This window comes from Varroa destructor, unplaced genomic scaffold (assembly GCF_002443255.2).
Source record: "Varroa destructor unplaced genomic scaffold, Vdes_3.0 BEIS01000003.1, whole genome shotgun sequence".
Classification (NCBI taxonomy): Eukaryota; Metazoa; Arthropoda; class Arachnida; order Mesostigmata; family Varroidae; genus Varroa; species Varroa destructor.
In genome coordinates this window covers 6,742,580-6,769,192 of record NW_019211456.1, presented here as the reverse complement: position 1 = coordinate 6,769,192, position 26,613 = coordinate 6,742,580, and the positions used below count along the sequence as shown (strand labels likewise).

General features: G+C 43.5%; 1 protein-coding gene across 3 annotated transcripts in view; it reads right to left on the bottom strand.

Annotated features, from left to right (window-relative positions):
* The window catches only part of LOC111246315 (SH3 domain-containing kinase-binding protein 1-like), a 382,729-nt gene that overhangs the window by 344,256 nt on the left and 11,860 nt on the right, over nt 1-26,613 (bottom strand). Inside the window, exon 1 of one of the 3 annotated variants that reach the window (XM_086984288.1) lies at nt 5,116-5,209. The exons of the other annotated variants lie outside the window; for them this stretch is intronic. Coding sequence (XP_086840414.1) covers nt 5,116-5,194 — 79 coding nt within the window. The 5' untranslated portion in view covers nt 5,195-5,209. Of the gene's footprint in view, nt 1-5,115; nt 5,210-26,613 lie in introns of those variants that run through there. 3 annotated transcript variants of the gene reach the window in all.

Here is a 26,613-nt window from a genome sequence, read left to right as displayed (position 1 = left end):
CTCGTCTCGATTGGGAACAACCGATAGGTAAAGCAATAGACAGACGAATGACATTCTGTCTCGCTGCTTTGCTGTTCGACTTTAGACTGCGAAAAAGCACTCTAACCGTCGTCCGGTTGCCTTTCCGTTGTCCTGTTACCCCTTACCCCAAACTATTTGTCCCACCTTCGAGAAACCCACCGATGCCAGCCTATCGAAACAAATACACGACCTCCGATAACCACCAAGTGGGTCGACCGCCACTGCTGGTGACTCGACTTGCTTGACAGCCTGCCTTTTCGGAGCTGGTCGCTTGGCTATAAAGCATCGACTAAAAGTAGCTAGCAAAGCAAGAAAAAAAAACAAAAAGAAGAAAAATAGAGTTACTACCCCCAAAAGTCGTCTGAGTGATCTAAACTACTCGATGATGCTATGCTGTATATGCCGGTGAAGGTCTAGTTGGACGATGGAATAAGGTTGAAAAGCTGGTAGATTTTTCTGCCGCCACTACTTCGTCAGCTTTCGACTATACACTCGCAGGGGAAATCAAAAGCCGCGAGACTGGTTTTCGTAAAGGGCAAGTTGAACAACAACGCAGACAGCCATAGACATACCCATTCCACTAGCACGCCACTCATGCGATAGGCAGCACACGCGGATACAACCCCGATGGGTTCAGAATCACTCAGGACCCAGCGTGGTCTAGGAAGACCGCATTGCAGGAAAATGAACGATCGAGAACAACTCAATTCGACGGCCGCCTCGTAGCGGTTACTCGACCAGCAGCGGTACGGCTGCCATCACGTGAACAGAGTTCTCGTCGTCTTAAAATACACATTCGTACACACAACCTCACGAAGTCAGTCAACAGATAGAGCAGACGTTTCTGAGACCAAACCGGCTAACGGCTAAATACAATTAACTATGAAATCCCGTTAAGCAATCTTAGACAAGATGGCTAGGTAGCAATGCTTAATTTTAGGCGGTGTTGATTCTTTGTCGTTAGAAATTTCGGCAGATGCTAATTGAATACAAGTAAATTACTGCTACAATACAAAATTATTAAAAAAAAATTACTGGTTAAAAAAATCCCGCATCGTTACTTTCAATGGGCTTCGCTGTAGATTTGCGCAAATAAAGAGCAGCCCATACACGACCAAGGTGTAATAACGCCAGTCAAGCGCCACTAAACAAATTATGTTTCCAACTAACCTGAGTAGCCTAATCTAGGTTCTTCAACAAACATACTTATCCCTGAATGATAAACCTACCTTTGACGATACCTCCTCAACATTATAAATACTGAACGTCACTCTACGCCAATATTTGTCTAAATTGATAGATTAAACACTTATCCCAACCACTTCTATTGCAACAGTGCAAGCTGTGGCTCCTTCAAAACAACTTCTTCATTGTTATACCTATCGAACTGCGAATTCGATGGGAAATGTAGATAACAAAATCATTGCCGAATCTCGACTCCGGTTCAAAAAGTATAAAATTAGAATAACGCGATATTGGAGTTAGAAACCCACAAGCCCTGTCATCTTTTTGACCCTCCTATTTTACTCCTGTCGTTTTCGCGTATCCCCTTCTATCCAACATTCACAACAAAGAACACTCCAGTGACAAGCAACCTGCCCTGCAAACGCTACTTCAGTATCCTGACCTGCAATCCTTTTCAAACTCTTCAGTTTGAGGTAAATGTGGCTTGCCGTAGGCTGCAACAACAGAAGCAGCAGGATCATCCAACACAGGCAAAATTAAAATTTCGCTGACAAAGCTTGCACGTACCGCTAATGCCAATCCTCCCTCAAACCGCGAATCTTCGCCACCGATCTCTCCTGGTTGAGATTAGCTGGATGGCTGGCTGCATCCCCGCAGCCTTGACCAGAAGAAGTCGTCCCGTCGCAGGGGTATGCCACGCTATCCCGCAGATGCTCGAGACCCTACGCATTCATCAGGTCAGATATATGCACACAGGATCAGCGCATGCACAAATTCGTACGCAGCACAGACTGGCCGCTGTCGCCGCGTACTAAGTGGCAGCTGACGCGAAAAGCAACGGCTTTAATACTTTTAATTAGGAATATTTAAATCGGGGTCGAAGGACAAAAGAGGCTGTGAGTATGTGTAAGCAAAAGGGTCAAAGAAGTCGGGGCGTTTGCTGGAGACAACAGAATCCGCCGTGGTGGAAAGCACCCTAGAAACAACAGCGTCAACTAGAAGCGATCTCCTTTATAAATAACGGGAAATTGAAAATGAGGATGGGAGCGGGTTTATTTATCCGAGAAGTTCGGGGAAGTTGAAAAATGGGCACATGGTGTACACGCTTATAAACATAGGTTGGCACACGACAGATGTTAGTAGCATAGCGTAGTTACCAGAATATGCTGTATTGCCGCTGCCTGCTTGAAGCCGACGTGAAAGTGATCAATGTGGTAATCATGAAATGCCGAAAGAAGTCATAGAAAGGCTTCACCTGATATGGGATAAAGAAAAAAGGAAACAACGAGAAGACAAGTACTATTCTACACTTTTGGAACATGTCGAAGTAATCACTTCAATGCTACTATGTAATAGTGAAATGACATTTCTTTTAAAATCGACAAGTAGTTGAAGACTTTCTATTGCGGATTGAAATGTTTACCTTGCAAAACTCCACGTTTTTTCGTAAGCATTTTGTACGAGGCTAACTACATAGTCGAAGTACTCAATGTAGACAAGTACCGATGCAGAGTCTGGAAGCAGGGAAATGCGAGCATTTAACAAGTACTTCAGTTAGAAAACGCCGTCCAAGGTCCCATAATAGCGTGACAAATACGCAAACTATAGATCAGCTATTCACAAACGGAATTTTCACATCCAGATTAAAAAAACAACTTATTGAAAGCTGAAGAAAAATTGCTGGATTGCACAAATTACTTTAATGTCAGATGCTAAGACTTAGTCATAACTTATTTAAACAATATATTATACCTGCCGACAATAGTAAACATTATTACCATAGTCATGGTATTAACGTATTGCCTATTACTTCCTGTCTATCTAACTTGCTCACATCGTCCTACATTGCCCCGTTACCGCCGGTCGGCTGCTAGCGAACTCTCCTTATGCCTGTCGTCACCGTAACAACAGCCCCCTCGCAACCAAGTGACAGCGGCAGTTGCAGCACTAACTAGAAAAGCCGACCGAACGAACGAACGAAGCCTTTCAAGTAGTAGCAACGATACAAGTAATAAACAGTCGACTGTAGCTTTGGCAATGTACGAGCACCGATTTGCTCCCCTTTTTTTCCGTTCCCCGTCTCCACTCATACTCCGTTCGTTGCGGGCCTACTCCGTTGGGTCCCAACTTTGGCACCCCCTTCAGCGTCTTTCCAGTAGGTGCCGCAAGTAATAGCAGTAGCCGTGCTACGTTGTTGGTCGGAAGATGATCAAATATTCACATACTACCCCCGCCTACCTAGCCACCCCGGCCAGTGGCTCGCATCCATCTCCGACCAGGCCGCAAGCAGCGCTGTTCATCGACCAGCCGCCCCTTTTCTTCGCTTATAGTAGTAACGCTCATACATGCACTCAACACACTGCGATTCTCTCTTCTCTACTTCGTTCGCGCGGACTCACTGACGCGCTGTATAGCTAGCACTCAACTTCTGTTTAGCTGATGCTCCCTCTCTGCGATACTCGTATCTCGGGCCCGTGATCTGAACGGGCGCTGACTGACTCTTCGAAGCCAGCGCACTTCGCACCCGGAGTAGCAACGAATGCTAAGCAGTCTTACTTAGTAGACTGCGGCGTCGGCGGCGCGAACAGCAATCACGAATCGTTGACTTAGTCAGTGGCTCAAGCTAGTTCCCCGACCTAGTGGTACCGGCGTTACGTTCTTTGGCAACGTTATGGTCAGACATTCCACTGTGTCGAGGAGAACATCGCTCGGCACTAGCGCAATCACTAACTTCCCGACCGATGCACAGAAACGCAAATGCCATTTCTACACAACTCATACAGCTTCATGCAGCATGCGGTCTATCGCGACCCGGTTTTTCACTTCATTTTGGCTAGCCGGCAAAGCTGCATAGGTTGTCTTCGTAGGTTGTAAATGCTTAAGTCCGTTTCCATCACTTTCTGGGCGTTCCCACCATGACGTTCTAACCAGGGCTTCCGCCATTTCACTTTTTCCTCGAATACTAATAGCATTCCCCTAGTCTTTTTAGCACTAGGGTACCCTTTAGTTCGGGCGACGGTCAGCAAAATCCGAGTTAGAGTCGACCATCAGTGCTATCATTGGACGGGCGAAAAGGAAAAGATGGGAGGTGGGGGGGGGGGGGACAGAACGAGTGCTGGTGGGAGGAAAGTGTGATGAAGCCGGAAAAGCTTCTTGATTCGATTAGATCGAAGAATGAAAGCCAGGCCAATGTTAACCTTCTGCAAACCCCAAAGGCGTTCGTAGCAGTAAACACCAAATGAAGGAAGGAAGGCCGCCTTGCGATTGTCGGTTTAAACACATAATAATATCATGCAAAAAATGTGGAATCTATGGATATATACTCTCGTAAAACTTACCAACACAAATCGTTCCTTTTGACGGAGCTCAGGCAAACGCGTTGACTTAGCAAAAGGTCATCATAGCAGGTAAATTAATCCTAACCAATACAAGAACTTAACGTATACAAAACCGTCTATGTAACTTAATCAATAACCATTCTGAGAAGAATCAGATACAATGATTAGGTGCCATTTAATGTAATAATGGAGCTTTACAGGCCCTGGCAAACCACTCGATACATGAGCTTTACGAGTAAATTATAAAAACGAATTTAAAAGGGATACACTTAGGAATATAATCTTTCAAAAGAGAAAAAATCTACGAAAGAGGTAACAGAGGTTAAAGATGTCTGCCAAGAAACCCTTAACGTATTATGTCAGCTCAACGCCAAATGTACCAACCTAAAGTACTCCTCCACTACCAAATCTTAACAAGCACGAATATCTTCATTATTTATTTGAGATAAGATCATTCTATGATTTAATCTACGTTGAAAATGATTGAACAGCAATTCTAAATAGAAGTTTCACCCGATGCTAGCCACACCTAATGACACATCAGCTTATGCTAGTTGAACGTTACGCCTACCTTGTAACGGCAGCCGGACGAGCCAGCCGTAATTAAGTTCAACTTCCTCTACCTTTCGACCAAACATCACTGTCGTCATTAACAAGTTGACTATGTTATCAATCATCACGATCTAGAATCGATCATTAGTCAGATCTGTCAGAGGCAACTAAGATAACATCCCTGCCTCTCACTCGACGCGGTTCCATTTGTATCACTTCATGTAAAAGCGCGTAGTAGCCTGTGGTCTAGCCGAATGGTCCTTGCTCGGCAGCACAAATCTTGCTGGTGCAGCAATTAGCCTTGCTTACGACAATTTGGCAACTGTGGCAATTTGTCAGACGGGCTATAGAAGTGGTAACAACACATTTTTACCCTGTTTTATTGCAGGCCCACTTTCTTAGCCTTGCTCATGCCCTTTCTCCACACGATGCATTTCCACTTTACAGCTGAAGTGCGGTAGTGAGCACTCCATCGTCAACCTGCATACTCTCATAGATTCCCTGGGCTCCAACAACAGATTCATTTCTTTGCCTGCTTTTTCTTCCTGGCATTCTCATCCGGCGACTTTTCTAGCACAGAGAACCTTAATCTTATTTCTTTTGAAAATTCCAATTTGGCGCTATCGAAGCGCATCCAAGCTTTCACTCCAAAGCTTTCTATCGTCGATGGCGGTAAAAAGACCGCGGCTTCCAGCAGCCATAGCACCGCCCCATCAGGCACCCTGGCGTCTGCCGCTATCGTTGGTGCTGGCGCCGCGTCATTCGCATGGGTAGTCTTTGCGAATCGGTCGGCTAGTCCCAGTTGTGCCAACCGCATCAGCCGTCGTTACGTGCGTGCAGTGCACGCTCGTGCGTAACGTCACATGCATGGCCGCTTAGGGTTTCCGTCGGCCGCTGTATTACTCCCTAGCTGGCAGGCTTCTTCGTCAAAGACATCGTCCGGTATGCCGTACAGTCAGTATTTTTGTCACACTAGGCTTAGATACTGCATCCTTATGTAAAGAAAACTCAATATTTGTGCACTGCGAAGGCTTAACGTTTGGCAGTCGTCACTCAGCTCTCAGCTTGGACATCATGAAGCAAGGTATAACTGTTTCTCAGTTGCAGGTAGCATAGTTAAGGCACGTAATGTACAATGAACACTACGCGACTGGTTCGTTAAGCTGACGAATGACGCGTGATTCGGAAGGTACATTTGCTAACCTAACAATAAACACCTACTGCTGTCCGATCGACTCTTAGGTCTATTTACTTATCGTTAATGTGGGGTCGAGAAAAGAGGTCGATGGCCTAACGGTCTGTTTCGCTAAATCGGGAGTTAGCAGTAGAGACATTACGGTAACGGAGACGCATTTATCCAAAAATAACCATTAAAAATAAAATACAAGTACCACTCAATTACATTCTTTATGACGCCACTAATTTCAACATCTAGAGTTTGAACTTTCTCCAGATAGATAAAATAACTACTAACTTAAACACACTTCTTCACGATTACGCGATAACGCGATTGCGGTCATATAACGACAAAGATGTTACATCTAAGCTAAAGATAAATGTCAACTATGTGATCATAAACAGAACGAGTATATAATGTGGAAGGACTCCCATTTGCTATATATATATATATATATATATATATATATATGGGCACAAAGTAGTCGGCCAGATAACCGTTGTTAGAGAGGAAGGAAGTGTGGGTAACATTTAACAGGAAATCAGATATTAATGGAAAAAAAAAGCGATAACTGTAATAGTTTTAGCTCGACGTTTCTATTAATCCGTGTAATACGTTCCTTGGAAAGGTTCGCGTAAGAAACGAAGAGCCTGAGAGCGGGAAAATGAATCGCATGAGTGAAGTGCCTCCATTCGTAGAGCATATACACAGTACAGCCACTTGAAATCGCTACCGTAGGGTCTCGAGTGGAACGGAAGGATCTTCATCCTTTGCTACCCCACCCCCCCCCCCCCCCCCCGCCTATATGTATACTGTATACATTGAGAACGAGAAAAAGAGGAGCGTCAGTGTAGCGCCGTACGAGGTATTCGTCAGCGCGAACGTGCGTCGTACGAGTGAGTTCACACGCATTCTCTTTTGTATATCGAGGAGAGTCGCGCTCAAACACGACCCACTAACTATATCAAGGGCTCTCAAAACCACATGACTTTATACGGAGCAGCAGCAGCAGTAACGGCCCCACAATTCGAAATTGTCGCCGCTACAATTGAAGAGACTATTGGTTCAAACGATCGTCCACCTCCATAGCTATGCCCCGTGGCTTTGACCACAGCAAACGCTCTTCGTTGTTCACTTCGAAAAGTAGCGACTGACTGATCCTTCGCTTCGCCTCGACGGTTTTCGACTGATTTTTGACGTATGCTATTGCACAAACACGGACGCTTGAACAGAGTTCTAGAAAATACTGCCAGAGGCAATACGCTATGCAGTTGGCTTCAGTCGGGATAGGAATCAGCCAGCATTAACAACTGATAAAAATGAATGAAAAACGTTTTGCTTTTATTTGTATGGCTTCGTTTACTACAAATGCGGTCATATCGTATTGACTTGCTTTATACTGTAATGCAGGACATCTTCGCGAACTCAATCCTGTTATGAACGAGCATGAAAATGACGTTGAGACCGTACTGACCAGCGCAATGGTAACGAATATATATATATATATATATAGACGAAATATTGGCAAGGATAGCTTGAACCGATGAGGACGGTGACACGCATGAGCCATGCCAACGAGTATTATATTATTATTCACGGGTCACAGAGGACGCACTATTAGCAGCACGGGCAACACTATAAATTCATTCATGCTATATTCTATATCCGCGGACAAGAGAGAATCGCAGGTCATGCAACGCATAGAGCAGCTCGACACTGTACAGAGATAGAAAGTTAGCCTTTTTCGTCCATGAGGTGCTTTTCACTAAGCCACAACAGGAAACTGTTACCGCCAACAGAGAGAAAAAGGAATAGACACAAAGCAGGATAGAGGATGTAAAACGACTAATTGAAAAAAGTTGACTATGGCATCTGCGCGACAGGAATGCAATTGTTGCAGATCGAGCCATCGCTGCTGTTTTGTTGAAACATCCGACTGCTACAACGGAACAGTCAGAGAGAGAGATAGAAGCGGGAGGTAGAGAAACAGAGTGGAGGACGCATAGAAAACCGGGCACAAAGACGATCCCGACGATATATGAGGAGTACACGTACAAGCACTCACATCCGTCATATATATACCAGGAACCATCCAGAAGCTCCTACACAATCGCGGACGAACGGCAATAACGGCAGAAGCAACAGCAATGATAGTAACGTCAAATGGCAAGCGTGGCGGATTACTACACATTTACATACTCATATACAGTTACTCATGCCTCGTATGACAGCTGAGCATCTGCAGTAGAAACCACAAGCAACAGCAGCAGCAACCGCGACTGCCAGTTCGGCACTGAGAATGACTCCAGCTGCTACAGCCAGCTGCAACCTCACTACCACGGTCACTGCTACTATCGCAGGAACGGTTGCCAGCCGTCCCCGCTCCTCGCGCTTCGTCTCCGCCACTTCCACAGCTCACAACTCGTGGCCTTCGCGTGCAATGCGGTGGCAGCGGGGTTGAGGCAGAGGCCGCCACTGCTGTGCCACTGCCGCGACCGCCGCCCGAAATTCCCCATGTGAACTCCGGGATGACGGAAACCGACGGCTCCAGTACTGCAGCCATAGCAGCGGCAGTGCTGGACACTGAGTCCGTCAGGGCGATGCGGGTTGCATGGCAGCCCGGTCGCGCATTGTTCCAGTGCCCGACCGGGCCCCCATGCCATGTTACACGGTCACCGTTGTTCCATCTCTGAATGGTACTCTCTCGCTTGGTTCTTCATAGTAGTTATGTTCATTCGTTTGTTCGTCGCTTTGTCCACCAGTTGCTAGCCGTTCCACAGTCCGCAAGCTCACTTTTGTACCATCTCTTCGACGAGGAAACGGGCAGTTTACCGCGGCAGAAGCATCAAGACGCAGGATATTCGCTTCACCCTTTTTCGTGCTTTCTTGAGGGCCTTTTTGAGCTCAATGTTGTCTCGCGTCGTAGCTAATCCAACTTGTAACTGCGTGGCGGGGAGCGCAGAGGGATGAACGCTTCCCCGTCTCTGGTTTTCTTGCTCCTCTCAAACGGTCACTGGTGACGACGTAAGCCAACCGTATCAACAACCATACGATGTCTGATACGCATTACTACTGCATTCCATCCATGTAGATGCCGTTACCCCATTACTGTCGGAATCACCACGTCATCGTCATCGCTTTAGTTACTGCTGCTGTGTGTACTACTCAAGCGCAGAGATCTGGGAACCACGGGGGGAACCTCAAGCGTAAAAAAGCAGGATCGTGCCTTGGAGTTCCTGTTTCGACGGCGGATTCCAAAACCCGTTACATTTCTTAGTTTAGTGGAAAATGACCTTGCGATTAAGTATAACCCGACATTTTTCAAGGATGGATTAGTGTCTCTGTTCACGCACTTGGCCGGCAATAGCAATAATACTATTTGAACCTGCGTCTTACATGACGCCCAATGCGATACCGGCGCGAGAATAAACACATCATACCGCACTTCAAGTCAGCAGACAGCTTTCTTGGTACTGTTAACTGTAAATGATGGCATCTTGCGAGTCACTGGCATTTTCTGTCAAGCAGGGATGAAATTAAGATAAATTTTTACACAGGCTTCTACAGCCTTATATGACCACTGAAGCTGCAAAGGAAGTAGTAGTCGAGGTACTGTTCGATTCGCTTTGTACGGATTCTTCACTCCTGAACAGCGATATGTTCACTGAGTTGATAACAGACAATATTCATCTGCTTATCATAATGGGTAAACTGACGGTTATTCTGGCTGTAATAGCAATCAGGCACTGATAGCAGTCAGAGGCTTCACAAATAAATTAATAAAAATAGACAAAATTTCCCATTTGTTATTGTAGATTTTCTTTTCTACGAGGGACCTGTGGACCTCTATTTTTAGATTCCTTTAGAGAAGAAGACCTAAAGAAAAAATACTTTCTTTTTAATAAACGAACCATGGCGTTCAGGTAAGCTCTGCTTTTCTTTTTACTGATAACGTTATCTTATACTGACGTGTGGGCGCCGCACTAGCTAGAAATATCCTATCAGTTGATTGGCGCGTTGTTACCTAGAAACGTACGAAATTAGCCTTTTTATAAGAAAGTCGTGCGTGTACATATATAAAAACAAGAAATGCGACTGGGTTGTCAATCTTAACCCGTTCCAAGAACCGATGTGAATTCCTTAAGAGTCAAACTTAATTATAGACGAGCTAATAATCGTTCATTCTCTCTTAGGAATATGAGTAACATAATTATCATCGCCCAGTGAAAAAATGGAAAGCTTATAATATTCATATTAATTAATAACCCTTGAGCTAGTTAAGCCTCCAGAACTTTAAGTTAGAAGATGGCAGCCCTGAAGGCATCGAGTTTTCACTAGACCATTCTTTTTAGAAGCTTGCAGACCTTTTCTGCCTACAGCATCTATCCGGGGCTTACAGATAGTGAAACGCTTTCGCCCATAGACAATGGAAATGGGCAAAAAACACTATATATTGATTTCGAGAACTAGAGAAACAGATTTTTTAACGAACTGCACTGAGTAACGTTTACGCGTTGTTTTGTCCGTTATATATTAGCACTAAGTTAACAATAATAGCTGTCGCCATTGAATGAACTTACTAATTATACGGCTCCAATGGCAGTCCTACGGAAAAAGTAACTTTGCATGTGTACGAGACTAAATACCTCACACAAATCAGCGAACCATATAAATAGCTATGAAACAAAGCTAATAATGTAAATCGTATAAATATTCCGCCAGGCCGAATGAACCTACTAAAGCTGATCAACATTAACGTTGGCGGACCACACCAAATTATATTCTTCCTGAATCTAAAGCAAACCATATATATAGATATATATCGGCAATTGCCTTCTATGGGTTGCATTATTATTATAGACGATTATTTTATATGGCTCGTATACATTGTATATATGTGACAACAGCTGGGTTGCCAAAAACAATAGCTTTCCTCATGCATGTTTTCATCAATTTTTCGAGCTGACAAAATCCTGATTCACAGGAGTTTATGCAGATATTTCGTACCGACCGTAAAAGCAAGAGACGATTGTTTCGGCTAAGATTTTTAGCTCTAACACGTGTTGGTCTTTTCTGACGTAATATTTTCCTCGTACTCATGCGTGTAACAGCTAGCGACTTTTGTGGTCAATTAACACATTCCCCTTTAAACCAATTCAGCGTCGATCTCGTCTCAAGGCGATAACCCTTCCTGCCCTCTGACAGTCTTCAAAATTCGGTAGCACTTCTACGGAAGGGCGTTAGTGCTATGTATCGGCAAGCTCATCGGGTTTCGCTATGAGATCTACTCTCTTATTCGAGGAGACATGTAACAAAACGTTACTGCTTTCTCCCCGTTTAATTCAGCTGTCTGAGGATATCACACATCATAGTTGTAGTCTGACACCGGTGAAGAGCGGTAGTAAGCAAAGAAACACTGCATGCACTATGTATAGATGCAAGGGTGTGATGTGCACGTGCCCTTCTTAGAAGAATTGGCATGTTGGCAGGCTTCATTTGGCTTCGGGATCCTGTTCTTTGGCCTGGACGATCTAAGCTGACAGCCTGGGACTAGCCGATCCGTCATGCGTTACCACTACCAAAGCGCTGCCGAAGTCCCCAAACAAACCCTTCACTAGCCTACGTGGCTAACCTCATGGATGCGGGCGATGCTTTCAATCTTATCCCCATAATAAGTACTCTCAAGGGAAAGCAGTCCAAGATGTCTGGGTGCATGTGCAACCCCACCATCAAACACCAACGGTAGGTATACAGCAAGTGAACAGTGATAGGTACAAACAGAGGAAGAAAGTAGCAAATATTTGGGATAAATTAGCCAATGCAATTACGGGTAAACGCATGCTTCCAGCAAGACTGCAACCCGATGTATTAATCTATTTACCGCATTTCCCAAAATTAAATTCTTTGCTCCTTTGGTGCCCCCTTCGCCTTCCTTTTCAGACGTAGTTGGAATGCAGAGGAATATTTCACCAAATGTCGAAGTTTAAGGCAAAAGTTAAATGCATATGAGATCGCCAATTTCCCACTTATGAAAATAACTGGTAAATTGCAACTGCCCGCCCCAGTGATTTTGTTAGTCAAAGTGAGACTTTGACAGAATAAATTTACCGAACTCAGCCTAACGAAGATGCCCCAAAACAAACTTCATAACAGTAAAGTTACGCGTTGAGTTAGATTCTGAATATTTATGGGACAGTGGGTAGTGCTGCGCTGTTGAAGTGGGGCAGTCACATAAGGGCAGTCAGTGAGCGCAACCTTGGGGAGTACAATAACGCTGTTTTATAGGTTATTCGTCCGTGACGTACTTCGTCCTTTTTTGCTTTTTGCATCGCATTCCCCACTCATTCCGCTCACGAGAATGTTGTCCTTCGTCGCTTTCGTAGGAAAGAAAGGAAACGAAAAAGAGAGGGAGGTAACAGCATGTCCAGATGGACGCTATTTCCGTTCGACTGCGGCACATCAGCCTTCGTGTTCATGGTATGCTGTGGACAGCCTGTACGGGGACTTAGCGGTTTCTAGGGGCCAGTCGTAGAGTCTAATGGGGAAAAAAAGTCAAAACGAGGCTGGATGCTACGCGGTCGTAACGGGTACATGACGACGTGCTCGACTTCTCAGACGGATGTTACCTCTGATGTACACGCGAACTACACGCTAACAATAGAACAACTGGCGACAAACGCACGAACTACGGAACAGCTGTCTGTTTATTACCCAATAGAAAATTCCTATTAGGCATCAAACACGTTGGACCGTGATTTCCAATTAGAATATTTCCCAGTTTCGGTAGACCGATACTGATACGTTGTTTCACAATCACAAACTTAAGTTAAACTACAAACTATACTGTGAACCACGTTCAGATGAACCTACACTCTCATAGATCAAAAGGCAGATTTCGCTTTCTATTTGATTGCAATATATATTAATGTTGAGCTCATGCAGTCCCTAGTCCTTTGCGTATAGATTACGAGACATTAACTAAAACTGAGCATAGTATGGGTAAGCGTTTGAACTAAGCTAAACACGTAACAAAGGTTGTGAGTTTTTAAGTTGTAAAAATAAAAATGGCTATGGTACCGAACTATCTTAGGACAACGTAACGTATTTATCTCCTAAGATTAAACATACATAAGGTGGTCTTGATCTGAAACCGAACGTATCCATACTTTATTTCGAGAACACTAGGTACATATATCTGTAGCACTTATTACTCAGGTAAATGCGCATTGTCCATCGTAGAATCAATTTCGTATAACTACAGTACTACCGATCCACTGTACTATTGTATATTACAATGTAAAACATTATTGGTTATCCAGTTTGTCTGTATTTGGCGCTTGGAAATGGTTATCAGGGCTAGAGGGTCAGCGCTGGTATAGACACGTAGGATACGTATTAGTGTAATACATGGATAAACTTAAAAGATAGATTATATGAAAAACAACAGTGGCAAATACACAGAAAAAAGGACGACAGTTTAGGTTTGTGCTGAAGGTTACAGATTCGCGCAATGTAACTTTGTCTGAGAAAGGGATAGGCCATCGAAGGTTGGCCTTGCATTCTTTAATCACCGTCAGGCGGGCCGTCATTATCATGAAAGGCTTTCCCCGCCCTTTTCAATCACATCAACACTGTGATACGCGCAGGATCGATTATTGTTCTGGGCGTTCGCGCGTTCGTTGTCTTCGTCGACGTCACATTGCTAGGCAATCTATAATTCATTACTATCCATCTTCGGCGATGCCTTAGGTAGCCAGTGGGTTAGCGGGCGGTCAACAGCGTATTGACTTATTCTGGTAGCGCGCAATGTAAATTTGCAGATAGTGGCACAGTCCTTACGCCCACTGTTACGAACCGCCGTCCACTCACTATGGCGCCACGTAATAAAATATTCTCACCATTGGACTACCTTCCATATGCCCCGTATACTTGGTTAGAACAACGCTGCGTATAAACTTCTCTCTTAGTTACCCGAAACATCCTTAGTCATGATATGTGTAGTGGTCGGGCTGGTCACATCTAAATAGACCAGTTGAACGGACTTACTAGGTTTGGGCGAGCGCCAGCACACATCGCTTCTACAGTAAGAAGTTAATTTAAGCGTCACTTAGCGTCGAGTAGTGCATCGCGTCGTGTCGCTTGAGAAACGCGCACGTTTCCACAACGTCTTTTTCTTCTCTGAAGTGGATAATTGGTCAGCTCTAACACGAAAGAGCTTGGCTTAAGTGAGCTCAACCAGTAGCGTTCGTTGAGCTTCTCTAAGGATTCGCGCGAAGGAGACGCAAGAAACTAGAGACAGGCAAAGGGGATGCCGAGGTTAGTGTAAGTCAACTCTGATGCTGATAAAGAACAGCAGGGGCTGGGGCAAAAAGTGCACAACAGATAAAAAGAACGAACCAAGAAGTCGACCTGCTAATCCGACGCACGTGTCCCATCTGGCAGCAGCAGCAGCAGCAGCTTAGGCTCAGGGAAATGGCAACGAATAATATTATATAGTAGTAGCACAGTATAGAGAATTGGTAGTGACTAGGTAATTGAACCAACCTCCAGCTTACCCGTAACTCTTCGGGCCCTTATATAAAAACGCCAACTCTGTTCAGTAAATGCAAGATAGTCATATCCAAGCATCAATTAGAACGCAACGGCTTATTGCAACGACGAGCGAAGACTTCACCGCTGCTGGTACGAAATGTTCATAGACCCTTCAGGTCTCTTCCTCTAGAGGCCACTAAGTAGAACTTTGTACTCTGCTGGTGTCTGAGCAGCGGCTCCATGCAGAAGGGTGCTATATAAACGACACACGTTACATATAACTAATCCTGTTCAGTCTGCATACGTTGATTAGGTGTATTACCAAAGATTAGAAGGTGATGCTTTATATAGGTTAATCTTTTTGTCAGGGGAAATAACGTAACGTACACGGAAATTTGACTGATTTCATAACTGGCCTAGAACTATTGTAGATTTTTGTGTAGCTAGTTTTCATGGTCTATACCTGGTGTCAAACGCCCCGCATGTTGCGTTTAATAATAAAAATTCTAAAAACCATGAATCCCTAGATAGCTGTGAACTTTTAACCTGTATTTTATTGCAACCCTTTGCCATTTTTTAGTATACTTACAATACATATGTATGTATATATACAAATTTCGTCCTGTCACAAAATGTTGTGGTCTGCAAGAATTTTTTTTGAAATGATTCCTTTGCTTTCCTGCCCCTAAGCGTTGTCAAGAAGAGGCTATAAAAATCATTGCGACACTATTGACGTCCTGCGCATGGGCATAATTAGTGGAGTGGTAACCGGCAGACAGGAAGGTAACAATAATTTTGTGGTTGCAGAGTGAAATGTAACTATAGCCGCACACGGAATTAGTGTTGTATTTATTTGAGTACTTTCACATCACTTTCAACATTGCCAACATCATTTTACATGGCCCGACAACGTCCCACGCTTTTTCCAAAACGACCCACGCAACAACAAAATGTCTTTCGGCATGACGCATACCATGGCAAATCTAGCTACGACGACGAATTGACTTGCGCCGCTGATCGCATTCACTTCACGAACGACTTTGTATATGAAAGCATGAGGAACGTAATCACTACTCTAATACGTCAAATATCACCTATCTGCCCGCCCTCAATTACCAATTGCAGGATCGTATCCTTTTGTGACTGCAAAGTTGAAGTAAATTGGCAAATATATGAAGGAAGTTAATTGTTGACGTTAACTGGGACCGGCTACGTGACGAACTATCCAAAAATACTATCACACATCTGAGATGCGTCTGGATGCCAATACATACAATGAACTCTGTATAGACATTTACTAGAGAAGATAGAGTAGCAAATGATGATAGGTTTTTTTGGTCACTTTCAACACTAGGGCTAGAAACACCAGGGATGGCTGCTTCAAGGTTATCAATGGGTCGTGCACACGTATCCGCATTGTAGAAAATAAATGAAGGATACGGACCGCTGGAAAGCGTCATACATAATTTGCCATCGGTTTTTTTAAAGAAACTATAGAAAAACGTATTTCTAAATTGTCACCGCACGGTGCTATTAAAGGTGTTGCTTCGAAGTATAGACTTTCTTTTTGAGGAAGTTCCTCTCCATGACTAACTCGAGTGGGATAAATGGAGCTAGGGGGCTACCAAATTAACATGTTCGAATCCAATGAAATAGATAGCAATAGGACTAGCAATGCATTAGTCCAGCGAGCATTCAAGTCACAATCAATTGAATAATATCAGAGAAGTGTCTGAAAAATCTGAAAGTTGTCAGTCGAGCCAGACCTCATTATATATAGCACGTTCTATTCCTCGAATCGGCATCCATTCGACTCCTTGTATAAAGCCTAACTCTTATTTTATAATCGATCCTTTATTCCATATTGACAAACCTATAATGATACGCCTGAAACATTCCAGATTCAATCGAAACCTCACCAACAGCTTGCAGTTTGGCCCACCTATGTAGAGATATATATGTGTGTGTGTTTCCGCACGGTGGTAAATGTAATCGTGACTGTATAAATGAGTATACCTCAATAAGGGGGAGGGGGGGGGGGTACGCTTGAGTGATTATGAACACTCGACAGAGAGCGTTGCGAAAAATTCCTTCAATGAACCTACTGCGACAATGATACTAGCTTGGATGGAAAACGGATGAAGACGCTAATCTAATCCCCACCGAGGGGGAATAGATACTATGTCCGCCATAGGAATTCAAATTAATGACTAGTAAGGAAAGAAGTCAACAAATCCCACTAGGCGACACAATGGCTTGAAGCAACTAATGAATGCTGTTCAATAAAGACATCCCTAAACACTAACCGTGCATGTTTATGCGTGCCCTGTATATCTCTCTCCTAAACAGCACAATGTCCAAGCTAAACAATGTTTAAATCTTAAAATGTCTTAGTTCTCTTATCTAGAGAGTAGGCTGGAAAAAAAAAAAGGTAAAATTCAATCAATTTAAAAATGATATAGGAATTACGACATCTGATTTAAGAAGCTGTTGTAAACAATTGCGATACTGAATCGCCTTACAGGTAAGGCCTTCTCTGTATAACTGCATAACAACTTTACACGGCAGTAACACTGATACCGGCTGTATTTGTCGGTAAGGTAGACACCGTACGCTACTTCTATTTGATTTTATTCTGCGAGAACGGAAGATGATTGATCAGCGTCTCACGTCTGTGCTAACCTTAACTGCGGGCTAAGCCGCACAGTTCCCAAGTAACCTAAACAAGGAAAGAAAAGCGAGAAGCTTGACAAGAATGGCATGGAATGGAAGAATCTCAGACTCCACACAATCTTGCTATAAACCGGTCAACGGCAGCAGAACTGTCAAGACCACACCAACGACGATCCTATTTGTTGCTAAACACTCCCAAATCAACTCTTCTGTCTATTAGTACCTTAGGGTACCCAAAGCCCTCGGGGGACGCGTCGATGTGGGGCTGGAAGAGAACGGGAGTAAGGTAAGCACGAGAATGATACACAAAGAGTGGGGAATTAAGGGGAAACGATCTGTGGAGGAAAAGACCATGCTTGCTTCACAAGGCCGCTTTTTTAGGAGCGATTGTGTCGCTGGTAAATCGCAACCGAGTTAGTAAATGAAAAGTCGACAAGATCGATTGTCCCACGACACTAGCAGATACAACAGCAGCGCTCGTTCGTTAGCCACGGCTAGGTATCACCCAACGCCAGCAGTGCTTCCAGGACGCAACAGTCGGCGCGGTCATGCCGTACACGTAGGAACGAACGCTGTTTCGTCCGACCGCAGAGAAAATCTCATTAGGTGGCGGATAACTTCCGTATAATATTGAAGAATACAATAGGAGTCCAGTGCGTAATAATGGTTTGATTAGAGCTGGGCATTAATCTAATGTTCCTCTCACCTAATTTATAATTTATAAACACAAATGAGCGAAACGCTCAACATGTGGGTTACATAATAACGACAGAATTACCAAATACTTAATTAATCAAAACAATTCTAATCAATAAGTGTGCGAGATACAAGATCGAAACCTTGAAAAATTGTACCTCGCAAGGCGGCTGGTAGCCCAATTCTGTGAGTTCTCAACAATTATTAACAGAACATAGAAGGACGATTTTCCAAAAGAGTGTAATAGAAATTTTTGCGTGTCGTTATTATGCGTCTTTTTATTTTAATCTGCAATCGCATATTTTTAAGCGAACTTGAATTTTACTATGTTTTGGTAACAGTGTTCTTGTAACATAATATTCATCACTGTGCTTTTCGTTATAAGGGTATTATGATATCACGACGATTTCCCTTGAGAAGATTCATAAGTTCACACTCATATACTTAATATGAGTGGTATTTGTTATTGATAGCTACTGACTGGACGTTTAAAATAAGAATCAGCTGCCACTTCCTATCCAAGAATGTTCTTTGTGTTTACCCATCACGTCTAACGGCTCTTTCAGTCAACACTAGTCAGAGACTCATATGCAAGCCAGCCATAGCTTGGCCTTAATTCGCACGTCCTCCAATTCACTTAGCATTATTGCGCAAACACCTTTACTGCTAGGATGTCTACCTCCGGCAGTGACAAAAGAAATCCCAAAAAGCCAATGTTCGTTTATTTGGACCTTTAAATATATTATATTTAAGCATAAACGGATATTTAAACAGTAAAGAAACTTGAAGGAAAAATAAATTCCTCCTGCTCCAATCCTCTTTTAGTCCCCAGTCTTCTTTCTTACTCTGTCGCTATGGGAACACCCTACTTAGGCATCCGATGGTTGTTGCTGCTTCCTAGCTTTACCTTTTCATGGAAACCGCTCCGTGATCAGTATCGTCCCACACCTTAAATAGCGACATCATAGGTAACCCAGCCAACGTACCAGGTCTAACTGGGACCATCAACTGACATTATGGTCGATATAGCGGCCTCAATCTTGCATGGTTACGGTCACTGTCGACCGAGTTCTCACATGCACAGTGGTACAGGCATTACACCCGATGCTAGAGCAGGCCATATCGAGCACGGCCAACTTCTCGCAGGCCTACGCAGGTTGCTTCAACTCTTTTAACATATTCCCAGGTCTCAGAAATGGCAAAGTGAAAAACACTGCTCGTGGCTACTCAAATACAATAACGATGGTGACAATTTGTAATGTAGTCAACTGGATAAAACATCAGTGGTTTTATATCGTTTTCCGAGCGAAGAGGAATATAAAGCCAGAATAATGAACATAGTTTGAAAGCAGTCTCTATCTTATTATGAACAGCTAAAATACAGCGAAAAAATATGTTACACTAATTCAGGTAAACGTAGTATTCTCATCTCCTGCTAAAATTTTAGAGGTTTGGAAATTTTGGTTTAACAATAAACTACCTTTCCAAAATACAGTCAGTGCCAAATTTTCGGAGAGATTCTGAAGACTTATGGCCACAAACTTTGAAAAACACTCAGCTTGCTTAATTTGGCACTGTTCAACGTGTTAGCAGCTTGTTGGGAACCGTATTCAGTATGACGGAACTCACAGTCCGGCTGTGTAGCAGGAGGCTGGGCTTTCTCTTCCGCGAGGACCGATTTAAATAACGACAGAAATTTATTGGTATCGGTATTTCGAAAATTTAGCAGACGCTCGAAATGGTTTCTTTAGGTTACACGTACTATCTTTGAATTTTACGTCTATGCTCCTTCAAGCTGACTACAAGCAACACTCTGATGTTGTCAAATGATCGGCCACTGCCAAGCGCTGAAACATACACCGCATTCAACATTATTTCAGTCAAAACTGCTAACTTTGAAGCAGGAATTGCCCCGAAAACAATTTTTTTTTCAACTTGTCACTTTGTTTTGCCCTGATCTGTACCGAATTCCCTTCGTTTTTCAATCCCACTTTGTAAATGATATTCCTTGTACAATTCCTTCAGACAAGTATTCTTTTCGCTGGGTTTCTTCATCAAGGAATCCTTCGCCCACACGTTGCTTCCATAGCTGGCTTCTTTTCTTGGTTAGAAAATTCTCGTCGGCCCTGCTTGACGAAGCGCGTACGTCGTGAAATCAAACGCTCCGAGCTGTCACCTGCAGATTGAGGACCTAATGTGCCCTTCGGGTTGACTGCTCTTAGCGCAGGCGCCACTCTAGTGCGTCTGAAATCATGGCAGGACAAGTTACTTTGTAAACCCATTTTCATTCGCTGTTTCTTTTTAACTTGAACTTCATGACATTGGTTAGGACATACTAAAATGACCGCGGTTGAACCCACTTTGTCCATCTTCAGAAGCCACCTAAATTTCTTCATAGAATTGTATTAGTACGAGAGGACGTTTTAGCAAAGGAGTATCCGAAGAACAAGTGCTCATACTGGCGAAAATTGAACACTACTGTGTGGATTACGGTGCTGACAAGGTTAGTCAGCTTGTTGAGTAGCATTCTACCAACCGTACATGTACCAAAAGGCGATAATTACACATAAAGGTACGTGTGATTTAACAATTACATCTTATACTGAAATTACATAAGCTCAAATTAAGATTGACATAATAAAGTCAAGTTATATCAGGATTTATTTAATGATATGCACATAGCGTTTTAGATTTCGGACATAAAATTGCAAACCCTCATAATATGCTGTAGGGCAACAATAGGAGAGAATAGGACAATACAATAAAAAAACTAACTACTATTTTGGCGTGACAAAGCAGGATTCTTCGAAAATGGCAATTGTATGCTTTGATAATTTATTTTTTTTAGTCCTAGTGCCATAAGAGTGTGACGAAGCAAAGTTACTGGAGAAAAGTATGTCTTTGTTGTTGTATACGAACAGCTTGGATTTTGCAAAAAAAAAATGCCGAATATCGTATTTGAAATCTAATCTTTTTACATTTGATCAGTTTATTTCTTCCGTTCTACTGGACGTAATATTCACAAAAATTTAGATTTTTGCCGCCAACCCCTGTATCAGTCCTAGGCGCAAATCAAGCAGTATTCGCGTACCAAAATGCGCAGCATACATATATAACGTATATCCAAAATCACACTATCGTAAATTTATCTTTCTCTTCATATGGCACGTATAAGCACGGCAAGCTTTGATTTTCGTCTCTTCTCCTCTGCCGTATTCTATTGTCGTTCTGAAGCCATATACTATAACCACAGTCCTGAACGTTGACGTCTGGACTTTTTGGGACGCCTCCTCGGCGGAGAATTACTAGTCCGGACCTTTGTTCTGAAGGGAATGACTTCATATTCAACAGGGGTCTGATATCATGGATTTTTTTCGAGGTTACCCTATTCCCCATGGACAGTCCCGGGTTCTGCCCGATAGCCACGGACGTTTTGCGTATATCTCTCATATCTGGTTGCTTTGTGTGTGTGTTCCAGCTTTTTACGACAGCAGACTTAACCAAGCATTTAAATTGGAGACGAGAAATATTCTACTTAACGTGCACTGATGCTGGCCGCTCTTGCGGCTAGCAGACATCTTCAGTTTTCCGTTGAAGAAGAAATGCTGACTTGCAGCGTTTGTACTGTCACTCTCGCCTTTTGTGCCTGGCTCTCTCAAAGAAGCCAGCTAGCCGCATGGCTTGTCTGTCGGGCGTACAGCCACTGAACGGAGTGAACATATCGCTGTACTGGATGCTGCAGGCAATCGGGCCCTACAATGGTCGACATGCGAGTGGTCCACCCTCTAGCAGCAGCAGCCATCGTTGGAAAACGCCGAACCCTTTGCCACCGATGCATCCTCGGCGTGTTGGTGGGCAAAGGGGAATTCACAGCAGGCGGTCCGGCAGTCAGAGAGTCTCAGCCAGCACACGCGCAACGTACGATTAAATAAGCTCTTTTCTCCCCTAACCTTATTCTCCACTTGGTTGGGTAGTGCCTCGGCTCTCCAGCCAATAAGATCCTCTTTGGACGGCAAGCTGGTGTTCTTTAGCACTACAACTGGTACTATCAGAGGTAGTATTCAGGGGAGCAGTTACCCCGTTATCGCATAGCCCACTATATGAGAACACGTTTTCAGAAATTGCAACCTTGCAGAGTTTTAGTTGTTCACTCAAGGACCGAGGACAACACTCGGACTTCTATTTCGTTTTTCCGTTAACTCCTAGTATCTGTCGTATTCTCTATACCCCTCTAAAGTGAAATACCTTCTTACTGTTCAAATAGTGTTTTTAAGAAGCACTGGCCTGGCGAAGCATCCTCGTGCCTCGAACAGCGGGGTCACCCTAAAGCACCCCTTTTTTTCACAGGGAAATTGGGATGCATAATCAGCAGACTACAATTATTTTATTTAATCGCGCTAGTTTAGTTTACTTTGCTGCGTTCTTTCCAAACATAGGAATATTAATAAGGCACAAACGAAAAAAAATCCTACACAGCAATCATTGACGCATCCCCTTTCCACGGAAAATCCGCGACGTTCAAATTTATTCTGCTGATATTCGCAATTCGAAGCAGACAGGAACTTTGTTTCAGGCGGCCATCTTCAATACCAGCCCAGCATCATCATAGGCTTCAAATACGCAATGTCAGAGAATTTTCGACGCGACGATGCTTGCTGTATCTTCAATGGTATGTGCTATATCTACTTCTCATTCGTCCAGTAACAGCTTGAAACGATACACAATCTATTTCTTACGCGGAACCGTTTGTGATTGCATATATCGACGTACGCCAATGAACAAAGAAAACAACAACCCTAATAGGTAAATAGTAAAGGCTAAGATTTTTCCGCTACGATCAAGGAGTCGTTTCGTAATTCTAGTTGGACAAGCTTTCGGAAACATCTTAACATCAATTGCATTAACACGGTCCACCCAGTAGTCACAAAACTCCAACTTGTCCGCCTCCCTAAGCTCGCCATCATTTCACTTATGTATTATGCTATTTTTTATTTCACTCATGTATATGCTAATTCATACAAGGTTTTGCCATCTACGGTCAAGGCGGTGAAATGGTTTTCAAGTCTCTTGTGGGTCATCTGTTCCGATTCCAGTCACACTTCGCAACCCACTCGGCTCTACCGCTTCTTTAACCCTGCTTGCGCCAGCTTCAAGTCAACCAGTGCTGATCGATCGATAGCCTCGCAGTAGTTCCCCATTCCACACTTGCTTACATGTGCATACAAACACACCCACACAGCATGCGAATCTGGGCTCGCACTCGCTACTTGATAGGGAGTATATACAGGAAGCCGCACGGAGCTTATCTCGATAGTCTCCATTGCACGACAAACGAATCACCCCATCTTCCTCTCGTCTCCACCTAGGGACGGACCACGACTATGAAGAAGACGAAGAACGCAACATTAATTTAGAGATCTGTGGCGGCGGAGACTCAATCCATAGCCCAAAGGAACCTACCCTATCAAAAAAGCTCACAATGGCTGGCAGATACCACGAATGGCAGCCGGCGCCGCAAGGAAAACTGTAAGCAACAGTAACAGCACAAACGCGTACGCGAAATCGCCTACGTATAGCTCCCATCCTGTCTCCTATACAATGAAACGCACAGAACCGACTAGCGGTGGACCGTAAGTCGGCTCTCAAACGGAGCAAGGAACGCATAGTAGCTAGCCGGTTGGCCTAGGCCAACACTTCGGTGAAGAAGGACAAACGGCACGCGGGAGCACTCTGTCGAAGATAGAAGGGGATAGAGTAGTAGTCTCAGGTCGGCTGGTACGCAACGCGAAGAATACGGGACGCCGCCAACCGAGAAGGCAGATGAGTGGGTGGAGACGAACGGGCAGAGGCGATTGAGGGGGCGACCGTGGAGGCTGCCGGTTCCGAACAAAGATGGTGCTGGAAAACGTAGCAAACAACGGAGTTTTAAGGACGGGGCAGCTGCTGTCTAAAATCAAAGTTTATGTCGATGTGAGCTCCATACTAAGCAACAAATCCCACAGCCCAACTGAACTTAAATCTGAGCTCAGCTTCACTCGATTCAGCAGCTCATCCTGGCCTCCTGACCTTACGATATCTTTCTAAACGAGAGAAAATGCGTTGCTGAAAACGACACACTGAGACAGGCAGGAAGAGCTTCCACAACCCACCAATAGCCCCTACGGCAACCACCGCCAGCGTTAGCTCGTTCGACAGTAGGCACAAGCGTAAGGAAGCACGAAAAAAAAGACAGACAATAGGGGGTTTCTGCCTTAAAGGTTAGTTGACCTTTCCTGCTCCACCTCACTTGCTCCGTCCACAACAATCTAATCCACAACCTTCATTGCATTCAGCAGTATTGCGTCGACCGTCGCGCGGCATAGCACCGAAGTGGACCAGAATACTCAATTTCTCAACGAAGCTGGCAGCGCCGTCATTGCCGGTGTCGCTGATGCATCAACTCTCCATGCGTCTCCCTTCTACTTACATTCGACTACAACTAGCTCTACTACTACCACTGGTGTTCTGATACTGATACGGCCTGCTCCATCCATATTGTTGTGGCTTCAGCTCAAGCCTGTTCAATGTAGTACTCGGTCTTATGTACTTTTTTGCCACTTGACTCTCCACTGACAGCGGGGATCAAAATTTTGCCAAATGAAGTTCAGCTTGGAGCAAAGCTTTCACTGTACCTCCACTTTATTCTTCGCTAGGAACACTAACGGGTTGCAGTTGTACTGGAGCTAAAGAAGAGAATGCTTTAAAGTACCTCGGTACCTACTGCATGGGAGCTTCTATCTAAAAACTATCTGAAAAAAAATCACCATGATCAGAGTTACCTCATGAATTGTGTGGTACAGTTGTTTGATGCTGCAGTTTACTAACCTTACGGCTTTCAAAAAACAACCTAGGTTTATATTTGCATATATTTACACCCTAAGTTATATTTTCATACGCTAAGTGAAAGCCGATTTTTGCTTAACTGTATATGCAACAAATGTAGACACTTTCCTTAGCATATCGTTACTTAATAGTTGACGTTTCGAAACATCCGTAATTACACTGCAACGGTACCTCTCAGAGAGAGAGAGAGAATGATTAAAACTTACCTACAAAAAGGTAAAGAAACAAGTGTTATTATGATGTAATGTATATAGAAAATCGAGCGGATACAATGTCGCTAACGTTATAGCTCGATCTAAAATCTTGCACATAACAGAGCGAAGCACTGTTGAAAGTGAACACCAGCAATAAAAAACAATATGTAGTAACGAATTCGAGTTCGAGCAACGAGTAAAAAGACACATACTAAAATACGAGGAATACTATATAGAGTATTTAACGCGAAATATAAAAACGTTTTGACGTCATTTCTTTGAGAGCGAAGGGTGCGATGCCTATTTTTACTAAGCGCATTATGTATAAATGGACGCGGCTTTTTCAAAATTGCCCAAACTTACATGAATGTTCTAACATCCGATGTCGAATAGGTACAAAGCTACTTTCTTGATCTTTCCCTTACTCTAAACGCATACTGAGTTTACATCTAGACTGCTGCAGCTGCTGGTGCTGCTGCTGCCATTGTTGATGCTATTGATGTACTCTTCCTGTAGAAGAAGGCATGTAGTCAGGCGGTGGTTTATAATAGTACTGGCGGTACACTTAGCTAAACCAGCCAAGACACCCGCTACAAAACCCTGAGGCATACTGTTATTCATAAACTCTAAAAGCTAAACCACTAGAGCTTTTCAATCCTTTTTAAATAAAAACGACCTGTTAGTTTCCCGATATTCGGTCCCGAAATAAATTCATTTCCAACTTAAATATCTAAAGTAAGCTTCTTTTCCTTTACAACAGCCATAGTGACTTTTTTGTTCTCGTTAGACACATTTGTTTTGGTCGAAATTTCTATGCCTACCTAATACGCAGTCGAAGAATCTTACTTAGTTTGAATGCTACTCATTGTGTAATAAACTAAAATAAAGAAAAAAAAATGATAATGTCAACAACCGTAATAGAGCGTTGCTGTGCTAATTTGATCAGCAAGTACGCACGTAAAGAACTACTTTGCATGAACCTGTGAAATTAAAATGGAACCCGTGTAATTCAGGTTCCTAACGCCACGTTTATGGCCATCTGTCAAGATTTCATAACCTCTAATTAGATTTGCACACCTACTAGTTCGTCTAATATTCATGTTCCCTAGTTTTGGTAAAGTTAACATTGGTGAGTACCCGAGCAAACCCGTATTACAATGTTATAATACTGCCATTTTTGAGTTGAGTTAAATGTTGTAGCCATTAAGGGAGGTAATACATATCGTATTTTTCCCTATGCACTAAATAAACACGATCATGCAGTACCTCTGTACGGATATCGCAGCGTTTGCTCCACAGACGAAGCAAGTAAGAAACCGAACTGTAGTCCAGCGACCGACTGCAATGCAGCGATCTCTCTCGG